Below are 20,018 nucleotides of genomic sequence, written 5' to 3' on the forward strand. Positions count from 1 at the left end.
GCCCTTCAGAAGCAAAACCTCGTCTTGCAGCCCATTTTCCCTGTGTTCCCACAGCACTTCATACATAGCTCTATATTACATCTGCACTTGGTGTTATAATTACACACTAGCCAGCCTGTCTCTGGGGGTAATCTGCAGATTCCTTAAGGAGAGTGATCATGTCTGATGCAAGTGTGGATCCCCAGTATCTAACGTGAAGCCTGGTATTTAAGTCAGTAGAAGTAGGTGAGGTGTTTAATAAAAAATTGTTGAATTGACAAACAAAAGAATAAAAGCATTTTGGGGATGGGACACCCGTTCCTAGGACTGTGGTTGAATACCCAGGCCGGTTATGCCTGCCTCCTGGCTTCCTGGTCTCTTGACCTCACCACTTCTCAGTGTCCTCAAAGGTCCTCCTTTCCCCCCTCTTCCTTGGTGTGTGACCATAAATTTGAATTTCACTGGAGGGCTGGCAGGCAAGGTAAGGGTTAATGACACCTCATTAGTGCTTAATTGGAGGAAGGAAGCTGCCCTGGCACCAGACAGGTGGGCAGGCCTGCCCCTTGCTGGAACCGGGCACTCTGAGTTCCAGCACCCTGCCAGGTGTGTGGGTGATCTGGCCCTGGGGACCCTCCATGCAGCGGGGGGCACCTCCCCCTGCCGTGGCTTTGCCAATTCAGTCTCCAGGCAGTAGAGACCAGCACTCCCCATCTGTCACCAAACAGCTAGAGGGACAGGCAGAATCCATGTCCTTTCTCCTTTGGCTACGGTTTGCCCCCTCCCACTCCCAAGAGACACTGTCGAGTGGGGGTGGGGTGGGGCGTGGAGCTGGACAGCTGAGGGCGAGATCAGAGAGTGCGCGGAGATAAGATTCCCCGTACAGACAAGGGACAGGAATGGGGATGTGGAGATGTCTGCCCAATTTGACCTTAAATGAAGAGAATGCAAATGAGATGCAGACGATATGCAGATGAACACAAGGATTTCAGAAGTGACATTCCTGGCGGCTGCAGCTCTGCACCCAGGAACCCCATGCTGTAGCCCATAAACTCTTCCTAACCTTTCTGGGTTAAATGGCGTTGACCATTACTTTTATTGAGGGGAAAAAAGAAAAAAGAGCGCAAGAGCTTGGTTAGGCTGCAATCGCAGGATTTGGGAGAATGAGCCCCACTCCAGCTGCCCAGCCCACTTCCAAACACCCACCTAAGCCGCCGCGGCAGCTCAGGTTAGGACCACTCCCCAAGTTACTAGCTCGGACGCGCCGTCGGTTGCTATGGGGACCCCCTCTTCGCCTCCAGGCTTGAACCAATGGACATCACAGCTGATGACCTCATGCCCCAGGCCCCGGGATTCTATTGGCTCTTCGGAAACCAGAGTGTACCCTTTCCAACTGCGTCACCGCCGGGGATCCCCCGACGACCCTTAGCTATCATGGAGCGCTGGGAATGCACAAATGCACTGAATGGATGAATACGGACAAAAGGCACAAAAAGGAAGAAGAAATAAAAGACCACAACTTCAGGGTTTAGTCTCTAAGGGGAAAGGGCGATGTGCAACCCGGCAGGATCTGGGTCTCAGGGATCCGGATTCTGGCTCTCAGCACAGGGAGGCAGGGCGAGGCAGAGACAAGTGGAGTTTTCGCATCTGCTCGGGAGAGACTAGGGCAGGTCCAGCAGAATGAGGGCCCCACCTTCAGCTGTCTAGCGCCTCTGAGTTTAGGGGAGGCCGGTGACGCCCCAAAACTTGCCGGCCTACCCAGCCTCCTGGCACCGCGCCCTAGAACACGCCTCAGGGCTTGGTGCGTGGCCGTCTCAGCCTCAGGAGCGGCCCGGGTCCCAGCTCTTCACGGGGCCGCGCCCCAGACTGAATCAGCCACCTGCGCAGGGCCCAGGCTGCGAGGAGAGTGCACACGGGGAGGGTCCGCTTGGCCTGAGCGCCTGCAGCCAGGCGGGCTCGAGCTGTCGAGCTGTCGACCCCCAGAGCAGCCCCTGGCGGTCACCCAGGCACCGCCCTCGCACCTGCAGAGCGCTGGGCGGCAGGCGAGGGCGGGCGTCTGTGTCGGGCGTGCGCGTCTGGGTAAGGGCGTGTGTCTGGGAGCGGAGAAAGGCCACCGGCCCAGCGTCTCTCTCGCACATGCGTTCTTTATCAGTGGCTGATCTGCGTGCCAGTCTCAGACTCCGGAGCGAGCGCACCCGCCTCGGGCCGCAAGGGAGGGGTGTGTGGGGCCGCGGGAGATGGGGAGAGACCCCCACGGTTCTCATTCCAGGGTCGGGAGTCGCTGCTAACCAATCGCCCCTGGCCTATTCGCTCGCGGTTTCTCTGGTGAGGGGCGGGGGCAGTAGCACAACGGTTTCCATGGCAACACGTAGACATCTTCCTGGATGATGGTAGAGACAGAATTCGAACCCAGGACCGGAAGACACAGCCCATAGCTCCCCCAGCTCAGACTCCACTCTCACGCCTCCGCACCCCAGCCAAAGACTCGGTTTTGGCGACGGCCCTATAGACTTGGCCTTCACCTGGGAAGGGACTGCCTCAGAGCTTTCTCTGCTCGCCATCCCAGACCTCCGCCAGAGCGTTAGACTCAACGCTAAGGATGACAGCCCAAGTCGGGGCACGGTGGTGGGCGAGTCTCGCCTCCCAGAGCGGGGCGGGGGAGGGGCTCGCAGCCCTGGGCATCTCGGCATCCGCCAGCCTCGGGACCCGTGGCGTCCTCCCTCCCCCCCCCCCCCCCACCATGTTCACACGCCGCCTCTCGCTGCCGCAGCCAGCCGGCCGAGCTAATCAGCACAACATCCACCTATCGATCGCGGGCTCGGTGCCAGGCCGGCAGGCTCCTTGCCAGGGGAGGCTGCGGGGCACCAGGGCGGACAGAGCACAGCTGCAGGAAAGGGGTGCCCCTTCCCTGGCTCCACAGGGGACACCGTTCAGAAAGCGGACCCCGGCGGGCTTGGTGCCTCGTCGGAGCCTCGCCCGCCGCCGCCGGAGCAGGAGCGTGAGTGCGGGGCAGAGAGCTTGGGCCCTCCCTCCTCGGCCCCTCCCCCTCCTCCTTATAAAAGCCAAGAACAAAGAGGCCGCTGGGGAAGCAGGCTTTGATCTGACCCCACCTTCCCAGTTCTAGGCCAGGCACCGCCCAGAGTGCCCTTGGGGAGGGGGAAGGCTGCCCAGCTCAGCTCAGGGACCCGGGCACCCTGAATGGCGGGTGCTGCCTCCTAGCACCCTTTGCTTTAGCCCCAGCAGCTTGGGCAGGGCCCCATGTGGATGCGCTTCCAGGAGCATCTGCCCCTGCCCAGCACGGGAAGGCGGCGGCGAGGTGTGAGAGGGGCCAAACTCCACAGCTGCTGCTGGCACCCACCCGGCCCTGCCCAGAGGGGTGCCCACTGAGGCCTGGCAGGGATGGCCTGTGCACAGCTGGTGTGGAGGTCAGACCCTGCCAGGCTGGGGGCACGGGCAGCAGGGAAGGAGCCAGCGGGCAGTAGGCTGGGGAGGGCAACGAAAAGATGGGTGGTTTATTGAAAGTTTGGTCCGGACACTTATAAAAATACAAACTGGCATGAAATTCAACCTCATGGCAAAGTCCGTCTTCACAGAAGACAAGTGAGTGACCCCCTGGGCAGGGCAGGTGCTGCCCCCGGGCACAGATGCCAGGGCTGCTGCTTCGCGGGGGGCCAGCAGTCCACCTGTCCCCAGGCCTTCAGCCGTGGCTGGCTCAGGGGTCCTATTCCAGCAAATTCCCATCTTCCCAGGGCTGAGATGAGAGCGTGGAGCAGCCGGCGAAGCTCCTAGGTCTGTCCTGCTTCTGCTCTGGGGGCCCGGCTGTCTGCAGCTCCCTCGCGTTCCTCTTCAACCTGAGGCGAGGGGGCGGGGTCCTAGAAGGGTCATCTCAGAGCCCTTGGACCCCCAGAGATGCTCCACCTCGTCTGTCCCCCAGGACCGGTGGTGGCAGGGTTCCTCCTCCTCCTCCAGGGTTTCCGGGGGGCCTCTGGCTCCTTGGGGCGGCAGGGAAGGCCTGCTTGGCTCAGAGGACTCGCAGCAGACGTAGGATTGGGAGCAGCAGCAGCAGTAAGAGACAGAGGGGGCTGGGCGCGTGGCCCCCTCGCCACCCCGATGTGCCGCTCTCTCCGGGGCTTCCGACGGGATGGGCGGACTCAGATTCTGTGAGGGGAGAAGGAGAGCTGGTGGGGCCTCCCGCCCCCCCCTCCAGCCTGCCCAGGAATGCTTCACTCCCATTCTGCGGGGTCTCCTGAGCCAGCCCCTCCCTTCCCAGACAATCTGCAGAGACCATCAGCTCAGAGGCTTCAGGCCTGCAAGGGGCTCACCCTTCCAAAGCCCAGCTCCACAAAGGGTGCGTGGAGGCTCCCACAAAGCTAGCTGGGGAGGGGGCACGAGTGGAAGCCCCACCTGGAGCCCTGAGCAGATGCTCCCAAGGCCCCCCCTCCCCAGGGCCCCCATGGCCGCCAGCCACTCACTGCTCTCCTTGCAGCAGACGGACACCTGCAGCCTCAGGCACCTGCCAGGAGCCTCCGGAGTGGGCACCGCTGGTGGGAAATCGGGAGGAAGAAGTCAGCACAGGCGCTGGGGCTTTGTACACTGCACCCCGGGAGTGTCTCTGTGCCCCCAGCCTTGCCCCAGCCCCCTCTCCTGTCCTGGCTCCTCTGCCTCCCCCTCCTCTCTACAGACTCCCTCTGGCTATTCCCCTGCCCTGCTCTGGGTGCCGCAGGTCCCCAGAGCTGTGGTGGCCTTGGTCTCTCCTGGCCCCCCCCCCCGCTGTCTGCCTGGCCAGGTGGCCGCACTGGGAGCCCGCTGCTCTCTCCCCTGCTCCCCCCGGAGGTGCCCACCCCGCCACTCACAGATGTAGTAGTAGGTCTCTCCAGGCAAGAACTCAAAACCCAGGGAGAAGGGGGTGAAGCGCTGAATCTTTTCTGAGAAGCGCACAGGGCCAGAGGGGGCGAAGGGCAGCGAGCACACCCAGCGCTTAAAGGCGCCCGCGCCCTCGGCCCGGCAGGCCTGGTAGCCCCGCCAGTCCACCATGTACAGAGCAAAGGTCTCGGGGCCCTCGGGGGGCCCTGGGCCTTCATAGTGCGGGCAGTAGATGTCCAGGTAGTCGTTGAGACCCAGCTCCACCACGGCGTCACCTCGGAGCAGCCTGCAGACAAGGGAGGGGTGGGCTAGGGGGTTCTGGCCCAGCACTGCGGGGCGAGGGTCTCGCACCCCTTCTCAGGGGTCCCCGCCAGCCTCTCTCTCTCCCACCTGCTGGAGCCGGGGCAGCTCAGAAACCCCAGCCTGAAGTCCTGACCCATCCATTCAGAGATTCAATGCGGGGAAGGGGCTGGGACCATGGTGCCCACCGCCACGGGGCTTCGTTGTGAGCCGGCATCACCCACCCCACAGGGGCCCACACTAGCCTGGCACAGCACCTGTATGTGAGCTCATAGGCAAATGGCTGCTGGGACAGACGGGCAGACGGACTGGCCCACCATTCAGGGACAGAGATGGAGGTGGGGCCTGGGAGCACCTCCCACCCCCAGCAGACACTGAGCCCACGGTGGAAGGCAGGCCCTGGGTGCTGGGTGCAAGGTGCCTCCTCTCTTCTCTCCTGCTGGCGCGAGGAGTGCCAGGCACACGCCATCTCTACACACTGCCCAGAGCGCAGCCTCCTGGGAGCTGCAGGGACAGCCAGTACCAGAGGAAAAGCCACCCCCACCCCCACCCCACCAACACAAGGCAAAGTGTGACCTGCGAAAGCCCCCATTGGCCCTCAATGGATGGCCGGCCAGAAGGCCACCAGCCCCTGGGGTTCAGAAATGAGGGCTCCTGGGCTCAGCCAGGCCTTAGGAAACGCAAGCTAAGCAGGACAGGGCCATCCCGCTTTGTCCCAACTCCAGTGCCTGGAAAAGTACACAGGAGGAAGTGCACGGGCGAACTGGGAACCTGAATTTTTAACAGGTCCTCGCCCAATTCAGAGGCACTGGTCTGGAACAGAGAGGAATTCAGGGTCTGAGGAAAACAATAGGCCTTATCACTTGGTATTGGTATTGTAGTGACAGGTCATTACCCAGCCCCCCCAACCGGGGTCAGTGGGCTCCCAGGGCACAGGGTCCCAGGTCCCCTCTGCTAATCCCCAGCCGCCTAGCACAGGTCTCTGCACACAGTACGTGCTTAATAAATGCTAGCCAGCGAACAAATGAACACAGATTGTATCAAGCAGAAAATCAGCAAGGAAAACAGATGGGGACAGCAGAGAAGCAGGGAGAACTGGGGAGGGGATGAGGCAGTGGAGCTGCGGATTCCAAGGCAGGCAGCAGAGAAAGCCGGATAAATAATGGTCTCTCTGCACACGGAGCCCGCATCTCCCTCACACACGCGGCCTCCGGAGCCGCCTGGCTTCTCAGGCTACCAGGTATTATTAGCCCATTTTGCAGATGACATAACTGAGGTTAGGGAGGTCAAATGACTGGCCTAAAAGGTGATTCAGCTGGAAGAGGGCAGGGCTGAGACTGGAGGGTGGGTAAAGATCGAGATGAAAGCAGAGATACCCAAAGATGTCCCGGGTCGCCGAGCGCCCAAGGGAAGGGCGCAGCGCGCAGGGGAGCCTCTCCGGCTCTACCACCCGAGTGCAGCCCCCGACCTCGCCCTCAGGTCGGCCGGCCCCAGCGCGGGCCGCAGGAGGGATGCGGACCGCCGGGCGAGAGCGAGGGGGGCGGGGCCGGAGCGCGGGCCGAGCCCCCCAAGCCCCACGCGCCGCGCCCCCGCGACCGCCCTCGGGGCTGGGGTCCTCCGCCCACCCCCAACACGTGCGGGCGGGGGGAGACCCGGGACGCGCCTCGCCCCTCCCCCTCCCCCGCCGGCTCAAACAAAGGAGCCCCGGCGCGCGGCCCGGCTCAGGCGGCGCCGCGCCGAGAGCGAGTGGCAGGCGCGCGCACGGCCCGGGAGCGCGCAGGCCCGGCAGGGCGCCCGCCCGGTTCGGCCCGGCTACCTGGGGTTGCTGGAGTTCCAGTAGATGGGGTGGCGGAGGCTGGAGCCTCCCCGCAGAGGGGAGCCGAGGAGCGCGGCCCACAGGACAGTCCACAGCAGGGGCAGCGGCCGCATCGCCCCCGGGGTCGGGTCCGGTCTGGCCCAGCGGGTCCCGGCCCGCTTCGCAGTCGGGGCGAGAAAGGTACAAAGTGGAGAGGTGGGGGTTGCGGAAAGGGGGGTGGGGTGCGGAGACTCCCGAGCCACGCCCCTGGATAACTTTCCACCAATGGGAACGCGTCTCCGCCTCTCCACTCGGAGCCAACTCTCGTTAACCCTTTGTGCGCCGCATCGCGCGCCAAGTTTAGCCTAAGCTGCAACCGAGGCCTCACCACACTGCCCGGGGGTCACCGAGGAGGAACGTACTCCACGGAGGTTTTTTTTTTTTTTTTTTTAAAGGAGATCATGCATTTTATGCCTGCGTTGTTAGTACAGCATAGAAAGCATTAGAAGTTCGGCACACACCTTTTGCCAAGATGGGGAAAGCGCAGCAGGGCAAGGTCTGAGAGTATCCAGCCACCTGCAGGTATTGCCTGCTTTTCTTTGCGCGTCTAGGGCTAGCACGAGGGGAAGGGACAAAGCTGTTTAGGACGCCACCCCCCACACCCAGCCCCAGAGTCTAACCACAGATGCACCTGGGGGTTGGCGCTCGTCCTTTCTGACCCACACCGCTCTGGGCCGGGGGCCCAAGTGTCCCAAAGGCGAAGCGACCAAGTGGTGACGGCTTGTACAAAGCACCTTTGTTCCCAAGCCCTCAGGTGGGGGCGGGGCGGGGGAGGGGGAAGAGGCAGGTGAGCGGCCTTGAGACCGTGGGAGCCGCCGCCCCGCCCCGCCCTGGCTCCGGGGCTCTGTGAACACGTCAGATCCACTTTTTCCCAGCCACTGGCCAGAGGGTGGGGACAACAGGTCCGACAGCTTGGCCGGCCGTCCACAGCCGCCCCTGGGGGCCACTCAGCGTCGAGGGAGAAGACCTGGAGACCCGGGGTGGCGAAGGGCGTACAATTCCCTGTGTTGCAGAATTGCACGGTGAAGCCCTCCCAGCCAGGATAGGAGGAGGCCCGGGGCCTCGCGCACCGCGGGCGCGTCCTGGGACGCCCGTCCTCGGCTGAGGCGGCAGCGTCTCCTGGCGGCCACACCTGGAACCGCAGCAGGAGCGCCGCGGTTTGCATTAGCAGACAAACACCGAGCCGCGCGCTCAGGATCCCAAATTTATTGCACGGAGCGGTGACAGGTGGTGCGCCCCTCCCGCAGTCCCCGTCCAGCCGCAGCCCCGCCCCGGCCCTCGGGCTGCAGCTCCGTGGGCAGGTCCCCTAAAGTGCTGCTCGGTGGCGTGCTGTCTGAAGACTCCTGTTCCGCCGCGTTCAGGCTCTGGGTCTTTAGGTCATCTTGGTGTGGGGGGAGGGGACTCCAAGGGGTGAGGCTCCTTCTTGGAGTCCTAAGTCCGGGTTAGAGGCAGCGGAACCTCAGGAGAGATCAGAGGTAGAGCGAGGACACTGCTGGGGGCGGCGGTGCTGGCCTGGGGCGCGGGAAGCCGAGAGGAAAAGGTCAGAAGTCCCCTCTCTCCAGACCACCCGCCTCGCCCACCCGTCTTCAGCGCCCACCCTCTACCTGGAGGGTATCACTGGAGGCGGGATCCCGGCTCCTGGGCCGGGCGGGTCACCTGATGGGCGCCGCCCCTGCGGGTCAGCAGGCAGTGGCTTCCTCGGGGGTGGCGGCTTGGCAGGCCCCTGGGACTGGGAGAGAGAGGAGGCAGGAGGGCGGCTTGGGTGGGTGGGGGTGTCACGTTGCTCGCCCCGATGCACCGGTAGGAGGAACACCAGCTTGGGGACAGCAGTACAGCACCATCGGTCACCCTTGTCTCCGAACAAACCTGTCACCATTAAGGGCGCCACCGGGGTACGTGCCCTCGGGCACAGAGGGGACGTCTCACCACGGCCACCAGCGCCACAGCCCTACGTGGGGGGAGAGGCTGAGCCCTTCTCTCCCCCCACGGTTACCTTCGGGCGCCTCACCACCGGGTCAGCGGGCAGCGGGCGGGTAGGGGGATTGGGCCGGTCAGCCAGTGCAGCCTGAACAGAGAGAGGGGCGGTGGCTGTGAGAGCTTGCAGAGGCTCCCCGGAGCAGCTTGGGTCTGCATGCAAAGTCAGCCTGGGGAGAGTGGGGGCATGCGCAGAGGGCGTGAGTGCATGCGCGCAGTTAGCCGTCTCGGGGAAGGGGAGGGTCGGCCCTCGGAGTCCCGGGCCGGCTGCAATCCCGCCGCTGACCACCAGATGGTGGTAGAATCCAAGGCAGGAGGCTCACCCTTTCTGTTGCTGGGGCTCAGAGTGTCGGAAGGCTGAGGGGGCCCCCGGTGACCTAACTGGCAGGGAGCAGGGATGACAACTGCTGCTGGGCGCCAAGCCTCCCACCTGCCCCCGGGGAGGAGGCCTGGCCCAGGTTTACCTGCAGTCTCTTGGGCACAGGGTCAGGCGGCAGCGGCCTGGAGGGGGCCCCTGGGAGGCCGGGCGTGCTGGCCTGATGAGAGAGCAGGAGGAGCTGACAGCCCAGGGAGGCAGAGGAAGCAGAGAGATCCGCGAGGCAGTGGGGGGTTAGTGGGGGCCATGCATGCAGTGACCGGGTGGCATGCGTGGCTGACGAGCGGGGAGCCAGAGTGCTGCCCACCTCCACACGCGCTACTGGCAGACGCTGGGGGCACAGGGCATGGGCGCTCGGCAGCCCTACCACACGTGGGGGCCTGGGTCTTGTCCTGGCCTAGCACACTGGGCACCACCCCCCGCCACGTGCTCTCCACAGGTCACCCACCTCTCCAAGCCACCAGCTCGGGCAGCTGAAAGAGCCCAGCACGCCCTCCTCTCGGCCACTGCCCCTCCCCACTGCAGGCTGGACTCGGGTTCCGCGCCTGCAGCCAGGGGTTGGGCAGGGCTGGACTGACTGCCTTGGCTGACTCTGGGCAAGGCCAGCTGTTTTCTGAGTCGAAGCCTTCGATGCCTCCCCGGGGCCCACGCCAGAGGCCGGATCGAGCGGGCCCCCTTCTTCCCTGGCCTCAGGACTCACCTTAGCGCCCGGCACCAGCAGGGCCCTCCGTGGGGGTCCTGGTCGCTCCGGGGGGGCAGATTGGGCCACCCTGCGCATGCGGAAAGGCAAAAGAGGAGGGGGCCCAGCCTCAGACCCTGCTGCCACCTGTGTGCGCCCTTGGACAGGTGAGTCCTTGGGAGCCCCTAGGAGAGGGGCCGCTGTGGGGGAGGTGGTCAGCCTGAGGGGCGCTCCCAGGAGAGGTGGCCTGGCATCTCGGGCAGCCCATGGGGGACCCGTGTGGTGAAGGTTTGGGAGCCTGGGTAGGGAAGGCAGGTGTGTGGGTGAGGCAGTCAGCAAGTTCAGGCTTGGGGCTTGGAGCTGCGGGCGTGGCGGGGTGGGGGGAGGCTGCAGACTGTCCCAAGTGGAAGAACGGGGAGCAGAGAGGTGATGCCCCACCTGTATTGGCAGCTGGGTCCCTTGAGCTGGCAGAGTCGCTGGTGCAGGCGGGCCCGGTGCCAGTAGCTGGCACCAAGCAGCAGCAGGACCAGGAGCAGCAGGAGGCTGAGGAGCAGCCCAGTGGTCAGGGAGCTGCTCGCTGTGGGGGCAGGGTCAGGGTCAAAGGCGGACCGGGCCAAGAAGTCCGCACCCAGCAAGGGGCAGGGGGTAGAGTGAGGTGAAGGGGTCCAGGGTCAGAGTCGAGGAGCGCCCCCCACCCCACCCCCTCCTGTGCTACCTCGGACCCGGGTGGTGCAGTCGGGGGGTGCCCAGCCGTCCTCACAGTGGCAGCGCTTGTTGCTGTCGCAGACCTAGCAGGGACAGGGCAAGCAACACGGGGCTTGCCCAGATCTCAGATGCCCATGGCTGCAAGGTGTGCTGGGGATGACGGGCAGCGTCCCAGCCCTGGAGAGTGTCTGCCCGGGCCCACAGGAAAGGAGCCCTTCGACGTGCTGGGCGCCTAGCTGGGGGCCCGGAAGTGGGCACTCTGAGCCCATTCAGCAGGTGAGGGACCGCTCAGGCTAACAACCTGCCTCAGACTCCCCAGGTCAGCGCGCCAGTCTGAGTCCCTGCAGCCCTTCTCCTGACCCAGCTCCCTGCTAATGTGCCTGGGAAAGCAGCAGAAGGTGGCCCAAGTCCTGGGCCCCTGCACCCACATGGGAGACCCAGAAGCTCCTGGCTTCTGGCCCAGCCCTGGCTATCATGGCCATTTGGGGAGTGAACCTGCAGGAGGAAGATTCTCTCTTTTTCTGTGTGTGTCTGCTTTTCAGATAAATACATCTTTAAAGAGAAAAAAAAAAAAAAGCCACCTGCCTCCACACAGTAGGCAAATGGCAGAGCCAGGATCAGAGCCGCGTGTAGCTGTCCCTGAGACAGTGTTCTTTCCTCCCTGGAGCCCCCTCCCCTCTCCCAGCCCCCACACCTGCTCACCCCATGCCCGTGGCAACTGCTCCGACATTCCTGTGCTCCCAGGAGAGCCTCAGGCTGGCACCGGCGGTCCACGCACACCTGCCCCCCAGGGAGAGAAGAGCAAGGGTCAGGACCTCAGCCTAAGCCTCGTGCCCACCGCCTGCCAGCACACAAGAGTGGGATGGCAGGGCCGCGCTCCGTCTGCCGCCGCACACGGCTCCCTTTCTTTACGGTCTGCCCACCCAGGCTGCTCACCATGCCGGGGCCGCAGGCTGTACCGGGCAGAGTCAGGAGAGGCTGGGCCACGTCACTGCCGAGGTCCAGGTGCACCCAGGTGCAGTTCAGCTGGGTCCCATTGGCTTCCACCATCTCCCAGAGCCTCTCTCTAGCCGAGCCCAGCAGGGGTCGGGCCCCGCCCCCCTGGCACTGGAGCTGCCCACAGATGGCGTCGCTGGGGGATGCGGGAGTGGACACACAGGGTCAGTGGGGGGCACACAGGGGACACCCAGGGGAGCAGGCAGGTTTGCTCACTCACCTCGGGGTGCAGGGCACGTAGCTGCCATCCGGGCTGCGCCCGCAGCTCCCAAACACATCCCCCCGCGTGTTGGCTGTGCGGAGGCAAAGCGGCTGGGCAGGCTGGGCTCCGGGCCCCCAGAGCGACTGGCACTGCTGGGCGTAAGAGGCACAGCGCCCGTGCACGCACACAGCCTGGCCGCCGGCACAGGGCTCGCCGTCTCCCAGGCTGGAATCAGGGGGGCACTGAGAGCTGTCTCCTGAGCACACCTCGGGCAGGTCGCAGTCACCTCTGGGAGGGCGACACTGCCAGCCAGCTGGGCGTAGCTGTGGGGGGGGCAGCATCAGTGTGTGCCCCCCTCCACCCTGGCCCACGGCGGGTGAGCTCTGGGGGGGCCCCCTCGGTGCCCACCTGGCATTTCTGACAGCAGGGGCCATCGGATGCACACTGTGCCCCTGGCCTGAGCTGGCAGGTGAAGGCGTCACAGCAGGTGTCAGTGCAGTCCTGGGGGCACAGAGTGCTGAGCGCCAGGGCAGGGCCAAGAGCCTCCCCCACTCCCACCCCGAGACCAGACCCCGAAGGGTGCCCAGAGCTGGAGCCCACCCCAGGAGCCCTGCACCAGCCCCACACACAGAGGGTGCAGAGAGAGGTCTGGGAGGGGCCCCTCCGGAATCAGCCCGGAGCGCAGGAGGCTCGGAGAGGGCTGAAGGTGGGGGGTGGGGGGCTCACGTCTGGGAAGCCGCAGTCACACTGCTCGCCCGGGTCCACAAACATATTCCCACAGAAAGCGGCCATCACGGGCAGGCTGGGCGAGCGCTCCAGGAGGCAGCCGCCCAGCCCGGCCAGGAGGGCTTGCTCCAGGGCCCGGCGGCTGCAGTTGCTGAAGTTCAGGCCTGGAAGGAAGCTGGGGCAGGTGACAAGGATGGTGGGGGCGGCCCTGGCCCTGGTCCCGCCCCTGCTGCCCCCAGCCCCGCCCACTCCCTGCACCCTGCCCTTACTCCGTGGAGGCTTCCATGATGCAGGTCTTGGCTGGGGCTGGGCCGGGGCAGGGGCAGCGGCTCCCAGGGGAATCATGGTCCAGGCCCAGGCTGTGGCCCAATTCGTGTGCGATGGAGGAGGCCACACCCAGGATGCTTGTGGAGTGGTCCTGTGGTTGGGGGAGGGGACACTGCAGGTGCAGCCACAGCTTGCCTCCTCCGTGCCTGCCTCTCCGACCTCTGGGCCCCCTCGAATGCTTCTGCACCTGGGCTCTGCCAGCTGCGTCCCCTTCCCTCACTGCATGGCCCCTGGAGGTCACCCGTGCCCCTGGCCTTGGCAGTCTGCACCCTCAGCCTCACGGTGAAGAAGGTGCCCTCTGATGAGCCAGCCCGCCAGCCCAGGCCGTACCCTCCCCGCCCCACCTTCCATATCCACGGTGTGGGCCTCGGGCAGCTTGGTAGGGGCCGGGGTTTCAGAGAATAAGCTGTACCCTGCCGGGGAGGAGGTGACCCGGAAGACGACTCACCATGTTGACGGCTCCTGAGAAGTCAGAGCAGATGGAGTTCTGCATGGTCATGCCCACCACAGGCCCCGAGAACGAGATGCCGCTGTGGGGTCAGAGGTCAAAGGTCAGAGCCCAAGCCATTGAGGTCAGAGCTCTAGGGTCTGAGGCAGGGAGTCGAGGTGGCAGGGGACTGGCCGGGTCAGGGTCCACCAGGGCCCCTCTGGCTGAGCCCCAGGGCCTTACGTCACCAGCTGGGCGCTGTCGTGGGGCAATCGAGGCAGCAGGTCCGCCTGGCGCCAGTGCAGGAAGTTGTCCAGCGTGACGGCCGCGTCCGGGCTCACGTCCACCAGGTCGTGCTGGGTCCAGGCCTCCAGGCCCACCAGCGCCACGCGGACATTCAGGGGCCGAAAGAACTGAGTGAGAGACTGGGCTCAGCGACGGCTTCCTGGGCTGGGAGCTGGGGGGTCTGGGGGGGGCTGGAGGGGCCCTGTGGCGCTGCGGCCCAGCCCTGCACTCACCGTGTCCAGTAACAAGGCCACTTCCAGCGTGCGGTTCAGCAGCTGCTGGAAGTCCGGGTACCTCTGCACCTGTGGGGCCGGGGCGGCGGGCGTGAGCGGGGCCTGCGTGGGGGTGGGCAGGGCGGCGCGGGGCCTGCAGGAGCCCACGGGCTCACCTCCGAGTGATCGGCCACAACCACCAGCTCCACAGTCTTGGTCTCGGTGAGCACATCGCGCCTCCGCTGGGACAGGAGGAAGGAGGGTCAGGGAGTCTACTGCTGGGGACCGACCCCACGTCTCCCGCCCGACCCTGTGTGCTCACAGAGCCCGCCCACTTCACAGATGAGCACACTGAGAGCCAGAAGAGCCGGGGACTTGTCCAAAGTGGACAGAGATTAGCTTATGTAGCTGGCAGCAGAGTCCCACTTCGCTGGCTCCAAATGCAGTGCTTTTTCCAAATTAAAAAAAAAATCATCATAGTGAACACGATCAAATCCCCTGTGCCAGCCATAGTTTTAAGCACTTTTCGTACATATTGATCCATTTAATCTTCCCAGCAACCCTGGTAAGTTGGTCCTATTAGCCCCATTTTACACTTCAGGAAGTTGGGTCTTTATGGCTTCGTAAGTGACAACCACGTATAAGGGGGTCTTCAAAATGTTCCTGCAGGGGAGGGCGCTTGACGCAGTGGCTAGGGTGGTGCTGGGGCACCTGCTTCCCATACTCGGGTGCCTGGGTCCAGGTCCCGGCTCCACCCCTATTTCCAGCTTCCTGCAGTCACTGATGGCTCCAGCACTTGGATCCCTGCCACCCCATGGGAGACCCACAGCTCGCTCCTGGTTCTTGGCCCAGCCCCAATTATTATGGGCATTTGGGGAGGGAGCCAGCATGTGGAAGATCTCTGTCTCTCTCTCCTCTTGTTTCTCTGCCTTTCAAATAAATAAAATGAAATAAGAAGTCCATGGAAATGTGTTTTATGAAAAAACTACATGGATTTCAAATTAAGTTTATCTTAAAAAAAAAAAAAAAGAGTCAGGGGCTGGTGCCGTGGCGCAGTAAGTTATTCCTCTGCCTGTGGCGCGGACATCCCATATGGACGCCGGTTCTAGTCCCGGCTGCCCCTCTTCCAGTCCAGCTCTCTGCTGTGGCCTGGGAAAGCAGTGGAGGATGGCCCAGGTGCTTGGGCCCCTGCACCCGCGTGGGAGACCCAGATAGATAGAGTTCCAGGCTCCTAGCTTCAGCCTGGCCTAACCCTGGATGTTGTGGCCTTTTGGGGAGTGAACCAGTGGATGGATGATCTCTCTCACTCTGTCTCTCTCTCTCTCTCTGTAACTCTACCTTTCAAATAAATCAATCATTTTTGAAAAAAGAAAATTATTTAGTTTTTTTTTTTTTTTTTTTTGGACAGGCAGAGTGGATAGTGAGAGAGAGAGACAGAGAGAAAGGTCTTCCTTTGCCGTTGGTTCACCCTCCAATGGCCGCTGCGGCCAGTGTACCGCGCTGATCCAATGGCAGGAGCCAGGAGCCAGGTGCTTTTCCTGGTCTCCCATGGGGTGCAGGGCCCAAGCACCTGGGCCATCCTCCACTGCCCTCCAGGCCACAGCAGAGAGCTGGCCTGGAAGAGGAGCAACTGGGACAGAATCCGGCGCCCCGACCGGGACTAGAACCCGGTGTGCCGGCGCCGCAGGCAGAGGATTAACCTATTGAGCTGCAGCCTAGTTAGCTTATTTCAAAGTCAGAGAGAGAGCTTCCATCTGCTAGTTTTTCGCCTTTGAACTTTGTAACAGCCAAGACTGGACCAGGCAGAAGACAGGATCTGGGAACTCAATCCAGATCTCCCCATGGGTGGCAGGAACCCAACTACTTAGGCCATCTACCTGCTGCCCCCCAGGGTGCACACTAGCAGGAGTGGAGCCAGGACTTGAACCCAGGCACTGGGACATGGAATGCAAGCATCCTGAATGGCATCTGTTTTTTTAAAAAAATATTTATTTATTTATTTGAGAGGTAGAGTTACAGACAGAGAGAGGAAGAGACAGAGAGAGAGGTCTTTCATCTGCTGCCTTACTCCCCAAATGGCCATAATGGCCAGAGCTGGGCTGACTTGAAGCCAGGAGCTTCTTCTGGGCCTCCCATGCTGGTGCAGGGGCCCAAGCACTTGGGCCATCTTCTACTGCTTTTCCAGGCCATAGCAGAGAGCTGGATCGGAAGAAGAGTAGCTGGAACTCAAACCAGAACCCGTATGGGATGCTGGTGCCGCAGGCAGAGGCCCAGCCTGCCCTGCCACAGCGCCGGTCCCTGGAGTGGCATCTTAATGGCTGCAGCAAACGTCCACCCAGAGCTCATCTTCCAATTCCATTTGCACGAGCTTTTTGAAGTACCCTCACATTTCCTGTTCCCAAGTGGGAGTGGACTCTGAAGACGCACAAGGGCCTGAGCCAGCCGCCCGGCCCTGGGCAGGTCACCCAGCCCGCAGGGGCAGGCTCCTCGTGTGGGAATGGAGCCATAGCTAGCACCCACCTCCTAGGGCTGCTGGGCCCCGGGGGCGGAGCCCTTGTTCCTGTGAACAAATGGCTTGACGCTCTGGGGTCAGCCCCGGAGACAACTGAAGCCCAGCCCTCTGCAGATCCTCCTCACCCGATGGCTGGGGTGCTGTCCACGGGGGGGCTCTCGCAGAGGCTGGGGGGTGGGCACAGATGTGCGCCAGCTCAAGGCACAGGTGTGACCTGGCAGAAGGAGGTCTTGGATCCGGGAGATAACGGGAGGGCCCTGAGGATCCCCAGGCCCCGGCTCCAGGGCATAGCTTCTTTCTGGGGACAGGACCACCAGCCCCCTAGGGAAAGACAGGAAGTCACAAAACGTCCAGCTGCACCCCCGCGGGTGCCCTCAGTCATTCCCCTGTCGCGGAATCCACCTGCTGTACCTGAGCCCAGAGCAGGTGCACAGGGAGGCCCAGGAGCCGGCGTGGCCCTGCACCAGTCCCTCGTAGCAGCAGTCCTCCTAGGGCACAGGGACACTCATGCCAGCACGCCGAGCAGACCAGGACTTGAGCCCAGGAGTCAGGCTTACAGGCCAAGGTGTGCAGCGTCCGCAGGGCTACCACCCCCACCCCCTTCTTCCCTCAGCTAGAAACGAGGCACGGGAGGGCTTGACTCACCAGAGTGTGTCCCTCACTGACCACCCGGGTTCCATCAGGTTGGTACCACACCAGGGCTGGGCGGCCTGTCACCAAATCCCTGTGGGATGAAAAAAGGGAGGGGCAGTGTCTGGCCCACGTGCCACCATGGTGCAGCATCAGGCTGCGGCCTGGAGCGGGCTGAGGGGAGGCGGGAGGCCAGGCCACTGCCCCGAACTTCCCCCTCTCTCTGGAGGCAGCAGCATTTAGTGCTTGGGCCACAGATCCCCTAGGCTGTCCGAATTCCAATCCGGTGTTCACCATATCCTAGCGGTGTGACTTTGGGCAAGTTAATCAACCTCTCTGTGCCTTGACTTGGTCAATTTGCACAATGAGGCCCTTCTGAAGTCGTCAGGGGGTGACAGGAGAGTGGCAAGCACTTAGGACCCGACACCTAGTGAAGGCGACTGGGGCCGCTGGCCACGTGACTGTCACCATCAGCACCAGCTCACCTATTCTGAAGCAGCTCCAGGATGTGACTCTCTCCGTCCAGCTCCAGCTGGATCCTCAGGGCCTCGGGCAGGCTGCTCTGTGGGCACCAAGAGGGCAGGTCACCTCCCTCACCCTGCCCCGGGACCAGAAGCCTCAGGTCCTCAGGAGAGCACCGAGGATTAGATCACTGGTGGAGGGATCCCCAGGGAGAGACCAGGAAGCCCTGCCTGGCCTGGGGCATTGTTCTGGGGGTTGTGTGAGGAGGTCAAGGGAGGTATCTGAGCCGCCCCTTCTCGGCTTCCTGCCCAGAGAGGAAGCACCATGGAGGCCCCGGCACAGGCCCCAGCCCTTCCTCTGACTCAGCTGCAGAATGGGGCTGGGGGCGGGGGGGCTTTGGGGAAGGCTTGACCCTCTCCAAATCCCCGCCACCATCACCACTGAGAAAACGGGCAACACCAGGGGAAGCAAGCAAGTCTGGCCTCAGGATCTCCCCAGTGGAGACGGATGGCTTGGGGGCAGCCAGGCAGACAGATGAGCGTGGACAGAGAGGGGAGAGGGAGCTGAGTGAAGCCAGGTGCTGGGGTGTGGTGGGGGAGGCAGCCAGACCCGGGGAGGACCCGCTCCAGCCATGCCTTGGCCTTGAGATACCTGATTGATGTGGGGTGGGTGTAGGTCCACATGCCAGGGGCGAGGGGAGCTCACATGAAGCACCTCGGCTAGGCTGAGTGGGCGGTCATCCTGAAGGATCTGGGGCTCCAAGGATCCACTCCGCAGCTTCTCCGGTCTAGCCTGCGGCTCCTCGGGGCCACCTGCAGTCCCGGGCAGCCCAGGAGAGCGCTGAGGCAATCGGCCCCACGCTGGGGTGGCTGATGCCCTCAAGACCCACAGAAGGCTCCCAGAATCGAGGCCTGTCTGCCTGAGTGGGTCCTGCACTGCATGCTGGGACTTAGAGAATATCGGAGCGAGGGGGCTCACCTCCCACCCACTGGTCCCCAAGTCCCCAGAGAAGGAAGCTCGCTTGTCCAGCCTGCAGCCCCTTCTTGACCTCCCTGGGCCAATCCCAGATTCTCACAGGGACCCTCCCCTCTCCCCCCACCCCCTCCACCCCCTACCCTCAGGAACGCCCTCACTCGGAACTGGGCGAAGCCATGTGGCCGGGTGCCCAGCCGCCCTCCCCTTCCCTCCAATGCAGAGGCGGGAACGCCCATTCTGGGTGAGCAAACACCCCCACCTCCCTAAATACCCCTCGTGTCCAGCCAGGCACACCCACTCCCCACAGCCTCGGTTTCCTCCCGGTACCCACCCCCCAAACAGTGGCCCGCTGTCCTCAGGACATCCACCCCCGCCTGCCCTCTCGGCCCCCGGCCCAAGACGGCAGCGGGAAGTGAAAGTTCCAAGGAGGAGTTAGTGTCCCAGCCTCTTTCCTGGCCAGTTCGCCCTTCTCCTGGCTCCTCCCGGCCCCTCCCGCCCAGCCGGGCTTCTGGTGGCAAGGACATCAGGGCTAGCGGGGGTCTGGCAGGCCGGCCTGACACGGCAGGGGGCGGGGGGCGGGGGCACTACAAGGATCCTCTGCACTGTGTCCCGCGAGCCAGCGTGCCCCTTCGGCGGCCTGGCACCAGCTGGAACAGCCAGCTAGGCCCCAGAGAAGCAAAGGCGTCAGTCCTGGGGAGCAGCGACCCTCCTTCCAGGATCCCGCGGGAGCGCTGGGCAGGAGCCTCGATGCCTGGCACCTAAGCCGGAAACTGTCTGCGGGCACCGCGCAGAGGATCGAGCTGGGAGCGCCGTCATCCCTCCTTCCCTCTCCACTCCATCGCCAAGACACCGGGCCCTAGGCCCAGGACAGCGGGACAGCGCAGGCCGCGCTCTGGCGGGGCCCGACCAGGGTCTCCGGACGGCCCCAAGGACCCCAGTGGCTCCTCACTTCCCTGTCCCCCTTCCGGGTCCGGCCCCCAACCCACTCCCGGGCGGGGGACTCACCTATATCTGGAAGTGGTCGGGAGGGCAGAGGGCTCCCCGCGCCCAGGAGCCCCAGGGCCCAGAGCAGCGCCAGCCGCATGGCAGCGGCGCCCCGGGCCGGGCGAGGGCAGCAGGTGCGGGGCCGCGCGCCGACGAGCCGCGGCGGCCGGGTCTGCCTGAAGTGCCCGGTGGTGCAGCGCAGCCGCCAGGCCCCGCCCCGCCCCCTCCCCCCGGCCCGGAGCCGGGTACGCCCCGCCCAGGCCCCGCCCAGGCCCTAGGCCCCGCCCAGGCCCCGCCCCCGCCCGGCTTGGTCCGCACAGCTCGGCTCGGTCCGCGCTGCTCCGCTCTGCCACTTTCCCGAGACTGTGAGGGGTGGGGGCGGTGGCCGGATCCCACCAGCCTGGGTGTCGCGCTCCCCAGTGAGCTTCGCTGCCTTTCTGACTCATGTCCGCGGCCCACAGCCTTTTTGGGGGATCAATCGGGGCCCCCTCTCCCGACCCGCTAGGCAGCACCGGCTCTGGCGGCCGGCAACCCCAGGAAGGCGGACAGCAG

At 64.0% G+C, this 20,018-nt stretch overlaps 2 protein-coding genes across 20 annotated transcripts; both read right to left on the reverse strand.

Annotated features, from left to right (window-relative positions):
* Nucleotides 1-3,460: 3,460 nt before the first annotated feature.
* On the reverse strand, nt 3,461-7,707 carry EFNA4 (ephrin A4). Its single transcript, XM_008264361.4, has 4 exons — nt 6,956-7,707; nt 4,830-5,125; nt 4,449-4,517; nt 3,461-4,134 (listed from the first exon to the last, which is right to left on the reverse strand). The coding sequence occupies exons 1-4, from the start codon at nt 7,066-7,068 to the stop codon at nt 3,998-4,000; spliced, it is 615 nt and encodes a 204-aa protein (XP_008262583.1). The 5' UTR covers nt 7,069-7,707; the 3' UTR covers nt 3,461-3,997.
* A 478-nt stretch (nt 7,708-8,185) lies between these two features.
* On the reverse strand, nt 8,186-19,685 carry ADAM15 (ADAM metallopeptidase domain 15). Of its 19 annotated transcripts, none has more exons than XM_070077600.1 (23): nt 19,488-19,684; nt 18,222-18,319; nt 17,531-17,607; nt 17,061-17,139; nt 16,818-16,903; nt 16,541-16,736; nt 14,080-14,145; nt 13,925-13,993; nt 13,650-13,819; nt 13,428-13,509; nt 12,922-13,070; nt 12,653-12,827; nt 12,335-12,427; nt 11,945-12,249; nt 11,665-11,860; nt 11,431-11,508; nt 10,739-10,811; nt 10,462-10,600; nt 10,045-10,114; nt 9,433-9,525; nt 8,988-9,059; nt 8,599-8,723; nt 8,186-8,506 (listed from the first exon to the last, which is right to left on the reverse strand). In XM_070077600.1, the coding sequence occupies exons 1-23, from the start codon at nt 19,564-19,566 to the stop codon at nt 8,464-8,466; spliced, it is 2,613 nt and encodes an 870-aa protein (XP_069933701.1). In that variant the 5' UTR covers nt 19,567-19,684; the 3' UTR covers nt 8,186-8,463. The 19 variants fall into 19 exon arrangements, 16 of the variants coding, with proteins under 16 accessions (XP_069933701.1, XP_017201322.3, XP_069933700.1 ...); XM_017345833.3 differs by having other exon boundaries at nt 18,159-18,319; XM_070077599.1 differs by having other exon boundaries at nt 9,433-9,504; nt 16,827-16,903; nt 18,159-18,319; nt 19,488-19,683.
* Between the last annotated feature and the right edge of the window lie 333 nt (nt 19,686-20,018).

Source organism: Oryctolagus cuniculus, chromosome 7 (assembly GCF_964237555.1).
Source record: "Oryctolagus cuniculus chromosome 7, mOryCun1.1, whole genome shotgun sequence".
Lineage (NCBI taxonomy): Eukaryota > Metazoa > Chordata > Mammalia > Lagomorpha > Leporidae > Oryctolagus > Oryctolagus cuniculus.

Bases quoted from the DNA above. Each gene is read 5' to 3' on its own strand.
- ADAM15 (XM_017345833.3), bottom strand. From the start codon at position 19,566: ATGCGGCTGGCGCTGCTCTGGGCCCTGGGGCTCCTGGGCGCGGGGAGC. The intron at 13,994-14,079 runs GTGAGCCCGTGG...CCGGCCCCACAG, and splicing joins TTGTGGCCGATCACTCGGAG to GTGCAGAGGTACCCGGACTT. The intron at 12,428-12,652 runs GTGAGCCCCCCA...CTGTGCCCCCAG, and splicing joins GTGACTGCGGCTTCCCAGAC to GACTGCACTGACACCTGCTG.
- EFNA4 (XM_008264361.4), bottom strand. From the start codon at position 7,068: ATGCGGCCGCTGCCCCTGCTGTGGACTGTCCTGTGGGCCGCGCTCCTC. The intron at 5,126-6,955 runs GTAGCCGGGCCG...CCTTGTCTGCAG, and splicing joins TGGAACTCCAGCAACCCCAG to GCTGCTCCGAGGTGACGCCG. The intron at 4,135-4,448 runs GTGAGTGGCTGG...CTCCCCTCACAG, and splicing joins CGTCTGCTGCAAGGAGAGCA to AATCTGAGTCCGCCCATCCC.